At 40.1% G+C, this 12,148-nt stretch overlaps 1 protein-coding gene across 2 annotated transcripts in view; it reads right to left on the bottom strand.

Annotated features, from left to right (window-relative positions):
* Positions 1–351: 351 nt before the first annotated feature.
* Positions 352–12,148, bottom strand: part of LOC115219141 (protein MLP1 homolog) — a 197,500-nt gene continuing 185,703 nt past the window's right edge. For both annotated transcript variants that reach the window (XM_036508716.1, XM_029789235.2), the window contains exon 31: positions 352–395. In XM_036508716.1, coding sequence (XP_036364609.1) covers positions 367–395 — 29 coding nt within the window. In that variant the 3' untranslated portion in view covers positions 352–366. The remainder of the gene's footprint in view (positions 396–12,148) is intronic.

The following is a 12,148-nucleotide window of genomic DNA, read 5'->3' as shown; positions in this document are numbered from 1 at the left end:
TTCCTTCGTAACAAGTTCATTGTGCAGAATAGTCTCAACTTTCACACGGGATAAGCTAATAGCATTGGTTATTTGATTTATAGTCAATCGCCTGTCATCCATCATCATGTGATGAACACGATCAATATTTTCCTTGGTGGCAGTTGCAGGATGTCCAGACTGTGAGTGGTCTTCAAAACTTTCCTTTTCCCTCTTAGATTCAGCTGTCCATTTTGGCACTGTTGATAAAGTTGGAATGTCATACTCTAATACCATGTCAGCATGAATGTTGGGAGCTAAACCTTTTTTTCTGCAGATATTTGTTAACCCCACAAAGCTGAATTTTGTCCATTTTCAAGAGAAGTTGCTACTAGTTACCTCTGAAGTCTATTTTGAAGAGTCAGCTGTCAGTTTACCTGGAAAGAAACAATACAGTTATTAATAAGAAAAGCTGAAATAGATGCATGCAAGATTTCACAGCTTTAGCATCACTCCTTCAGTTTTTCAGCCCACCTTTTTGTCTTGTCTTACCAACCATGACCACCGCTAGTCCCATGTTACTAAGTCAACCACAAACCATTCCTGATCCCAAGTTACCCATCCAAGACCTTCGTATTTAAATTAAACTCCAAAACAAAACCCACATCTGCAGATTTGAAAGACATATTGCATCAGCTACCATGGCATTGTTACCATTCCCAAAATTATGGCATTTCTATATTCATGGCTTTTTTCACATTTAGTCCCTGATGTGTGTTTGTAACAAGACGTCCTCAGATTTTCTGCTGCTGAGATGAAGACACTGCTAATTTGGGGCACAGATGGTCCCCTACTTGTCTGTAATGATGGTCAAATAAGGTGTCCGGGCCACCAAATGTTACCTTTATGAATTATACCAATGGGGCTTGGTATAATTGTATTCTGTGAAAATGATTATTCACGCAAAAGTATTTGGATGAAGTTCTTCAGATGAATGAAGAGGCTGATCTTAAAGAGGATACTGAGCTAAAAGAACTTTCTGTAACAACCAGAACCTCAAGTAAAACAATATTCAAGTTTTCAGTTTCATGGAAGGCACTGAAGATGTGTTATTCTAGTTATCATCATCATCATCATCCATTTTCCATTCTGGCATGGGTCAGATGGTTTGACCAGAGCTGACGAGCTTGAGAGCTACACTTGGCTCCAATCTGATTTGGCAAGGTTTCTATAGCTGGATGCCCTTCCTAACACCAACCACTCCAAGAGTGTAGTGGATGCTTTTACATAGCACTGGCACAAGTGCCTTTTATGTGGTACCAGCATGAGTTATTTACGTGGCACTGGCACGTGACTCTTGCAGACCAATCCTCTTCACCAGGGGGCGGGGAGTGGCCTTAACACTTCGGCTATGAAGTACAGGTCTGCTTGAGTACAGCAAAGTGCCAGGTATTTTGGGCCTTTGTCATCTCATCTGAAAGTTTGAGCGTCCAGAGGTCATCCTTCAGTACTTTGTCCCATGTCTTCTTGGGTCTCCCTCTTCCACATGTTCCATCCTCTTCTTTATGGAGGAAAAAAAAAAGAACTTGTATGATGTCGAGGTAGGATATGGTTTTGTAGGCTGTGAGGTGAGTGATTTTCATCACTGAATTCAAATGAAAGGTAAAACAGTGAGATTGTGACAAAGTCTGAAATATTGCCCAAGGAGATCCCAAATTCTGTTACATGGGAATCTTTTCATAATGTCCCTTTTGGATGTTTTGATTTGTTACCAGAAACTCATCTTTAATTGTTTACTTGTTTCAGTCATTAGATTGTGGCCATGCTGGGGCATTCCTTGCAGGACTTTTAGTTGAATGAATTGATCCTAATGTTTAATTTCTTTTCAAATCTGGTATTTATTCTATTGCTTTCTTTTGTTGAACTGCTAGGTTGCAGGCATGTGAACACAGCAACACCAGCCAGCTGCCAAGTGGTGGTGACAATATTCACACACACACACACACGCATGCGCACACACCACTCACACACAACTCACACACATGCACTCACACACTCACACACACACACACACAAAGAAGATGAGATGACAAAGGAAAAAGAAAATGGTTAAAACTTTCCATTCCTTTGTCGTCTTCCTTTTTTCATTCCATTCTCGTCCAACACTTTGTTCAGAAGCATCCATTTATTGGATTCTACACCAGGTTATCAATCCCACAATGCCTAAGTGAAATATATCCATATCCTGCCAGTGTGGAACAAGGATGTGAAATGATGATGACGACGAGATGGGCTTCTTTCAGTTTCCATCTACCACACAAGGCTATTGGTTGGCCTGAGATTATAGTAGGAGACACTTTCTCCGGCTGCACACAGTGGGACTGAACCCAGAACCATGTGATTGGGAAGCAGACTTCTTGCCACTCAGTCACACCCACATCTATGTACTGTTTATGAAATAGTTGTTCTTGGACTTTATCTGTGGCATTATGAGTTTTAGACCTCAGCTTCAGGAATAACGGTCAGGGAAAAGTTATTGTAACTTTGATCACAAAGTTGTAGAACTGAGAATGTTTGGTCTAAAAAGAACCTTTGGCACATCTCACATGGAGGACTAAAACATGGTACGTTTTAAGATTATCCAACCACACTGAGAACCAAATTCGACCACACTGGTCTTTTAGTCTTTTTATGCATATCAATGATGCGATATTGAAGCAGTTGCTGTGAAGAATGCAAGACAAATGTATTTGGCTCCGATTCCGAACACAGGGTCAAAGTACATGAAAGTAACAACAAAGCAAGAAAAGTTGCATGAAAGGAAAACAAGAATAATCATTGTGTGCGAAACAGATGTTGGGAATATAAACTGCATTGGTTTCTTTATTCCCAAGAATATGCCAAGAAATGTTTGTCAGTTTTACTCTTCTTCTATTCCAGATTATAAACCTTGTTCAAAACATTTACAATTCTTGCACTACAGATAACTAAACATTTTCATCAGTTTTGCTCTTCTTTTAATCCAGAATACTAACCTCGTTAATCAGTTATTCACTGATTGCATTCCAGATTACTAATAGTAACGCCTTCATCATTGTTACTATTTTCTTTATTCCTTACTCTTCTTGTATTCCTAATTACTAACCTTGTTCCCGAGTTACACTCTTCTTGTATTCCTAATTACTAACCTTGTTCCCGAGTTACACTCTTCTTGTATTCCTAATTACTAACCTTGCTCCCAAGTTACACTCTTCTTGTATTCCTAATTACTAACCTTGTTCCCGAGTTACACTCTTCTTGTATTCCTAATTACTAACCTTGCTCCCAAGTTACACTCTTCTTGTATTCCTAATTACTAACCTTGCTCCCAAGTTACACTCTTCTTGTATTCCTAATTACTAACCTTGCTCCCAAGTTACACTCTTCTTGTATTCCTAATTACTAACCTTGCTCCCAAGTTACACTCTTCTTGTATTCCTAATTACTAACCTTGCTCCCAAGTTACGCTCTTCTTGTATTCCTAATTACTAACCTTGCTCCCAAGTTACACTCTTCTTGTATTCCTAATTACTAACCTTGCTCCCAAGTTACACTCTTCTTGTATGCCTAATTACTAACCTTGTTCCGGAGTTACACTCTTCTTGTATTCCTAATTACTAACCCTCTTCCCGAGTTACACTCTTCTTTTATTCCTAATTACTTGTTCTCGATTTACACTCTTCTTGTATTCCTAATTACTAACCTTGTTCATCATTTTTACACTTTTTGTATTCCAGATTACTAAACTTGTTCATCGCTTGTTCTGTTCCTGTATTCCATATAACTAACCTTGTCTATTCGTTCTCCTTTTCCTTTTCTTCCATATTACTAACCTCCATGAAGTTCACTCATTTCTTTTCCAGATCCCGAATCCAGTGGATCAGTTTTAGTGTTCCTGTGTACTAATACTTTGCATCTGTGTTAGTGTTCATGTATTCCAGATTTCTAATCTGGTGGAGCCATGTTTCTCTCACTGTATTCAAATTATCCATATTTTTCCTCTTTTAATATTCTTGCAATCTAGATTACTTATCTTGTCGAGAAATTTTCATCTTTTATTCCATATTCCTCTATTTTTATTCATTTTAATCTGCTTGTATCCCAGATTACTATATATCAATTTGTTTTAACCCTTCCGTTACTATTTTGAGATGCTCTGTGTTTCTTTCAATTATTTTAAATGTAACAAAGAATTTAGTAAAATGATTTTGTTATCATAAAGCTGGTGTTAGGAACATAAATTGTGACTAAGGTTTGGTGGAAGATTTTAATTCAAAACTTATGTAAACAAGACATTTGTACTACAGAGCCAGAGGTGGTTTCAGCTGGGTTGGTATCGAAAGGGTTAATCTGCTTGTATTCCAGATTCCTATACTTGTTTAGCAGTTTTACCCTTTTTTTAAATTCTAAATTGCTTATATTGTTCTTCAATTTTAATCTTTTGGATCAGTGTTACACTTCCTGTATTCCATCTTATATTCTTCATCCACTTTAATCTTCTTGTATTCCAAAGTACTTATATTTCTCATTTTAATATATTTGTATTCCAAAGAACCCTTCTTTTCAAGAAGTTTCCCTCTTCTTCTTTCATTCCAATTACTATTCACCCATTCGAATTTTCTCGTATTCTAGATTATTAATCTTATGGAGCAGTTTTACTCTTCATCTTTCTTAATCTTCTTCTTTTCTGAATTACTTTTATTGTTTGTTTTAATCTTGTATTCCGGGTTAATAATCGTGTGGAGCAGTTCAACTCTTCTTGTATTCCAAATTACTTACATTGTCCATCTCTTTTTAGCGTTGTATTCCAGATTACCAGTTTTGTTTCGTTCATCCATTCCAATGTTCTCGCATTCCACATTACTAACCTTGTTGATGAGTTTTATTTCTTTTCTCTCCCATATTACCAATATTTTCCCTCTTTTCTTCTCCTCTTGTAGTCTGGAATCTTGTGGAATGGTTTTACTATTCTTGTATTCCATAATAATAATAATTTTATGAATTTTACTCTTCTTAATCATCCTCATTGTTTAATGTCCTACTTCCATGCTGGCCAGGCAGGAGCCTGCCACATGCTTCTATGTCTGTTTTGGCCCTTTTTTTACAGTTGAATGCTCTTTCTAACTCTAACCACTCCATGGAAAGGGCTGCATTCCTTTTGCATCGCACTTGCACCGGCAAGGTCAGTTTCAGCATACTTTTTTACAGCTGGATGCCCTTCTAAATGCCAGCCACTTTACAGCGTGTACTAGGTGCTTTTTAAGTGGCACCTGCACTGGTAGGTGGGGGGGGGGCACCAAGTGACTTTGCAAGACAGAGAATCTTTGAGAGGAGAGAGGGGCATTGGAGGAGGTGATCTTGTTTTAGATGATGAAAGGTTAGAGAGATAAAGAGAGAGAGAGAGAGAAACAGATCTCTTGCTGCAGAAGAGTTACATGGTTACCCAGTGAGAAAGAGGTAGAGAGGGAGAGGAAGAGTGGGAGAGGAAGAGAGGAAGGAGAAGAGAGGGAGGGGAAGAGAGGGGGAGGAGAGAGAGAGAGGAAGGGAAGAGAGCAAGTGTCAACAAGAATGAGGGCAGAATCAGTTGTGCTGCTGAATAGGAGGGACATGGTTACCTCCAGAGACAGGAGGAGTGAACAAGAAAGAGGAGTGTTGCTGAAGAGGAGGGACATGGTTACTTAGCCAGAGGTAAAAGCAAAAGGATGAGGGAGAGAGAGTGAGAGAGAGAGTGATCAAGAATGAGGACAGAAACAGATTTGTTGTTTTAGAGGAGAAGAGCAAGGGAAATAGAGAGAGAGTAGGAGACAGCAGGAGCAGGATGGCAGTAAGTGCTGAGGTATACTCACAAGGAACAGGGGTCAGAGCATAGATGGGATGGTAGAATAAGGAAGAATGGAATGAATGGTGGTAGGTACTGGTAGGATATTGCCAATGAGTAGTGAGTGGGGGTGAAGAATGCTGTGACTGGTGAGAATCTGGGTACAGAGGGGGAGGGGATGCAACAAACCCAATGAGCAGCAGGGTAGGGAAGACTGGATTCAAGGGTGGAAAATAACCAAAGTGTATGAAGAAGAGAAACAACTTGGCAGAGGAGGGGGGGTCGAGTTTGTTTGGGTGTGAAAATTTTATTGTTTTGTGTGGGTGGAACACAATGCTTCCAGAACCCAGTTTCACTGATGTGGGTGGGTATTCTCGAGAACCTCATATTGCCAGACACCTCAGTCCATTGTCATTTCCTCCGTGAGCCCCAACATCCTGAGATTGGTCCTCACCACTTCATCCCACATCGTCCTCGATCTCCCTCTTCCACAAGTGCCATCTACTTCCAATGACCACCACTTCTTTATACAGCTGTCTTCATCCACATGTCCAAATCAACGTAGTCTTCTTTCCTGCATTTGATCCTCTTGTGCTCAACTTTTCTCTCAATACATTTGTGCTTTGTCGTTCATGCACATTGATGCTGCACATCCAGTGGAGCAAACTGCTTTCATTCCTCTCCAGTCTATGCATGTCCGCTGCATTCAGAGGACATGGAGTACATTTGTACTCAAGCATCATACAATCTACCTTTTGTCACCAACACAGGTAGGAGCTCTCTCAACTTTCTCCAGCCTGTTTGTATTCTAGAAACAATACTTTCAGAGCATCCATCATAATTGCTAATCTGGTCACCTAGGCAACAGAAACTATCTACTCCATGAAGAGAGCCTCCTGGGCATTTGACAGAGTATAATCTCCTCCATGTGCTCTTAGTGATTATTGTTCCTTCACATCTGCCACATACAAAGACAACTTTATCTCTTAATCTACCTGTGATTCCACTGCATCTCTTGTGTGTCCATAGCTCACATTTGGTGCAGCAAATGGAATTACTTCCTTTCCTACGAATTGAGCAAGTGCCATTTGTTTGACAGAAATGGAGTCTTATCTGCTCTCTTGCTAACAACGACTTTGGTTTTAGCTTGGTTAATTTTAAAGCCCTTTGATTCTGGATTTTGCTTCCACACCTAGAATTTCTTCTCCAATTCCATTACAGATTCTGCAATAAGAGTGAGGTCATCAGTGTATAATAGTTCCCATGGGCATCCAGTTTTGAATTCCTCTGTTATGGCCTGAAGGACTATAATGAATAGGAGTGAACTGAGAACTGAGCCCTTGTGAACCCCTACCTGTAAGCTCAATTCATCACTGTATCCATGGCCGACTCCTCTCACCTTACTGATAACACCTGTGTAAATGGCTTGTACAGCTCTAACAAGCTACTCCTCTACACCTAGCTTCCTTAGAGACCACCATATAACAGAACATGAGACTCTGTTGAAAGCTTTCTCCAGCTCAATGAAAGCTAAATACAAAGCTAAGTACAATGGCCAAAAACTCTTCCTGAAACTGCCTCACTAGAAAGATGGCATCAGTGGTACTCTTCCCAGGTACAAAACCAAACTGCATCTCATCTAGTTTAATTCTATTTCTAATCAGTTGAAAGCTATAACTCTCTTGGTAACTTTCATGACCTGGTCCAGTAGTTTGATACCCCTGGAGTGGTTTCTATCTAAGGCATCACCTTTACCTTTGTAGCAGCCTTTGTATAATACCTGTACCTTTGTATAATACTACTGCACATAGTATATATATATATATATATATATATTATATATATATATATATAGTACATGCACATTAAGGATGACCCCTTCCTGAATAACCTGACTAACTATCTGGGTGACTAGGCTGTATCCCATACTGCCGGAGATTTTTATCATTTCACCAGTGATACCCGATGGTCCTGGGGCTTTCCTTGTCTTCATATCCTTAATTGCCTTATCTATTATACTGCTATCAACTCTGATGGTTGGTCACTCAATTGGTTCAATATTTGAAAGTCTCCCCTTTTCCACATTTAGTAACCTTTCATAGTGGCACTTCCATGCATCTTTCTTCTCTGAGATACAAAGTGCAAGCATACCATTATCCATTCACACACATTTCTCACCCACATCTCAATTCTCACTGACACACTACTTTGCAATCCTGACCACCTTATGCCTCCGATCCTGATCCTGTAAAATATTGGCAAATCTCTTACCTTTTGCAATGTAAACCTGTCGTCTAGCTTCCCTTCTGGCTACCTGATATCATTCTCTGCTCCCACCATTTTTCCAGGTCTGTCTCTTTGCTTTTATGGCATTGTCCACCTACTTGACTCACCATCATACCCTTGGCCTCGCTGGGACTTTTCACCAGCCACAGATTTGCTCAGCAGTTCTCAGTGGATGGTCCCACAGGAACATCTGATAGTTCTCTAAGCCATATGTCCCTATCTCTTCCTCTTTCATCAGAAGTTACCATTAGAATTTCTCTAAATTTCTGATGGTTTACTGGGTCTTTGAACTTCCATAATCTTCATTTCCAGTGTGATTTACTTCTCCAAGTCTTTCAAGACCTCATACTGAAGTCACTGACTAGCAGCCTATGTTGGGGTGTATGATCTTCCCCTGGAAAAGATTTTGCATCTGTCTATCTCCTTGCTTGGTGAGGAGGTAATCGATCTAGCTTTTGTGCCCATCAGACTGCTAAGTGATTAGGTGATTGGCTGGTTTTCTGAAGTTAATGGTGCATCACAGAATTCCAGCAGCCTTGTTCCTACCTCCTTCTTAGGACCAAAGTCATAAACAGACTACTAACCTTGTGGATCAGTTTTACTCTTCTTGTATTCCAAATTACTAATCTTCTTAATCAGTTTTATTCTTCTATTTGAAATTGCTAATATTGTTCATCAGTTTTAATCTTCTTGTATTCCAATTACTAATCATTTGTTACTACTCTTGAACATTCTTGCTACTCCTGCATTCGTCTTGTTGAACATTCTTACCCCAACCTTTACCCTAAATTATCAAAGTTGTGGAACTGTCTTACTGCATTTTTTTACCTCATTTGGAACCTTGTGGAGCAACCTTACCTCTGCTCTATTCCAAATTACTGACTTTTGGAACAGTCTTACTACTCCTGCTTTCCAAATTAACAGCCATGTTGGACAGTTGTATTACTCGTCCATTCTAAATGACTAATCTTGTGGGGCAGTCTTTCTATTCATGTATTCCAAATTGATAAACCTTTAGAACAGACATACCCTGCTCATGTTTTCCAAATTACTAACTTCAGGGAGCAGTCTTAGTACTCTTGTATTCCCATTATTAATTTCTGGTGCTGTCTTTCTACCCCTGTATTCAAAATTACTTCATTTTGTAGGTTTTTTCCTCTCAATGTTTTATAGCTGCCCTCTTGTGGAACATGTCTCTTCATTCCTGTAATCACTTTGTCGTGTAATTTTGTTAGTACTTCTGTAATTGTAAATAGGAAAACAGACAAATAACAAATCCCTTCAGGTAGATGACCCTGCTTGATCTGTTGAAAAGGCTTAGGTAGAAACTCCATGAGATGTACACAATATAAGCTATGGACACATGAGAGGTGCAGCAATATCAGAGAAAGGTTAACAGGGAAAATAGCTTTTGTGTGTGGAAGATGCTCAGTACAAATAACACTAAAAATGTGTAGAAAATAGATTCCATCAGATGCCAGTGAGGAAAACTAGAAATAGTCGATAGCTTCCATTACGTTGGTGACCAAGTCAGTAGCGGGGTGGATGCACCAAGAGCATAGCTGCTTGAATAAGAATAGGCTATGTGAAGTTCAGAGAGTTACCTCTGCTGGTAACAAAGGGCCTCTTGCTCACAGTGAAAGGCAGATTGTATGATGTCTATGTGCAAACAGCCATGCTACATAGCAGTGGAACATAGGCTGTGGCTGCTGAGGACATGTGTAGGCTTGAAAGAAATGAAGCTAGTATGATCCGCTGGATGTGTAATGTCAGTGTGCATACATAACAGAGTGTAAACGTTCTGAGAGAAAAGTTGGACATAAGAGACACCAGATGTGGTGTGTAAGAGTGATGGCTGCACTGGTATGGTCATGTGATGCGTATGGATGAGGACAGCTGTGTGAAGAAGTGTCACACTCTAATGATGGAGGGAACCTGTGGAGGTAGACACAGGAAGACATGGGTTGAAGTGGTGAAGCATGATCTTCAAATGCTGGGCCTTACAGAGGCAATGACAAGCGATCGAGATCTTTGGTAATATGTTGTGCTTAAGAAGACCTGTCAAACCTCGTCAGATCATAGTCATGGCCAAGGCGTATCTCACCTGTTAAAAGAACCCATCAAATGTTGGGTGATATGCTGTGCTTGTGATGACCTGTCGAGCTGAGTGAAATCATAGTGATGGCCAATGCCAGTGCCATCTGACTGGCACCTGTGTCAGTGGCACATATAAAGCTCCATTCAAGTGTTGGCCCTCATGGAGGCAGTGACAGGGGACCAAGACCTTTGGTGATATACTGTGCTTGTGTAGACTTGTCAAGCCAAGTGAGACCATGGTCATGGCTGATGCCAGTGTCAGGCCAATGGTACCCGTGCTGGCAGCATGTAAAAAAACACCCACTACACTCTTGGAGTGGTTGGCATCCAGCTGTAGAAATCTTGCCAAATCAGATCAGAACTTGGTGCAGCTCCCTGGCTTACCTGTTTTCAGTCAAACCATCCAACCCATGCCAGTATGGAAAGCAGACGTTAAATGATCATGATGATTGTGAAACTTACGTGTTTCAATGTCTTGTATTTCTGTTGCAATATATAGACCTGATCAATTAGTGACTATCAGATTATAATTGGAAACATTGCTTGACACCTTACTGAACATCCGTGTGAACAAGAACCTCTTCTGCTGTTCTCCTCAAATTTGTTCCACACAATCTCTAATATTGGTTTCATGTGGAATGTCTCAGCAGGAAATTCATTGATAAATCATTTCTAAATTTAGTTAAATGCAGAAATTTACTGAAGATCAATATCACCAAGGAAATATCCAATTCCAATATTTGTTGATCAATAATTGACCTTTGCTCAGTTATTTCAAAGGGTGGTCTTTAGCCAAATATTCATAGATTAGACCTAATTTCTATTAATTCCCCACCCTTACAACACAGTCTGGAAGAACATTATCCAACTGGCAACTATTGAGGGTCATTATTTCAGAAATGATCTATTCAAAATAAAGATTTCTAGGGATATAAGTTGGTTACGTCAGTCCCTCATCCAGGCTCTTTGCTGCTGCTTGATTTCCATCATCATCATCAACGTCCGTTTTCCATGGATGGTTTAACAGGAGCTGACAAGACCAGGAAGCATACCAGACTCCATCGTCTGTTTTGGCAGGGTTTATATAGCTTCCTAATGACAACCACTTTATAGAATGGACTAGGTGCTATTTATGTGGCACCAGCTCCAGTGCTTTGTATGTGATACCAGCACCACATGTGGCATCAAGTACCATGTATGTCAAAAAGAAAAAAGTAAAAACACCCCCTCTAATAGAATTGGGGCGTAGTATTGGTGGGGTTGCTTTGTGCCAGTTGAGAGATTAAAGGTGTAGAGGGACGGACATAGGTGTCTTGCTGTAGATACATGGATACTCCAGTTGGAGAAAAAGACGACCGAGTGAGAGAGTAAGATAAAATAAAGAGAGTGCTAATGAGAGAGATATGGTGACGATGATTCAGCTCTTGTATTCACAACGTCAATCAGACATAGCTAAATACCACATGGAATTTTGTCTGTCGCTCTCCCAATCAGTTAATCCATGCCATCTATGACAACATCAATAAGTCTACAAAGGGCAGATCCTTAATGATGTGTTCTATCATAAGTATAATTCTAGTATTGTGATGTGATGGGGGAATGGATTCATACATCAGCCACTGTATTTTGTTAGTGATTATATTTTCTGACGTAGGTACTCAGTCATGTTGTCCATGTTGACATGGGTTGGATGGTTTGACTGGACTAGCATGCTGGAAGGCTGCACCAGACTCCAGTCTGATTTGGCATGGTTTTCTAAAGCTGGATGTCCTTCCTAATGCCAACTACAATTGCATGACATTGGGGGTGCTTTTACATGCCACCAGTAGAGGTGCCAATTTGTGTGACACCGGTATCTGCCATGACTGTGATTTTGCTTGGCTTGATGGGTCTTCTTCTCAAGCATGACATAATGCCAAAGGTCTCGGTCATTGCCTCTGTGAGGCCCAA

This window comes from Octopus sinensis, linkage group LG14 (genome assembly GCF_006345805.1).
Source record: "Octopus sinensis linkage group LG14, ASM634580v1, whole genome shotgun sequence".
Classification (NCBI taxonomy): Eukaryota; Metazoa; Mollusca; class Cephalopoda; order Octopoda; family Octopodidae; genus Octopus; species Octopus sinensis.
Note: the sequence above shows the minus strand (reverse complement) of the source record. Positions and strands in the feature narration are given on the sequence as shown.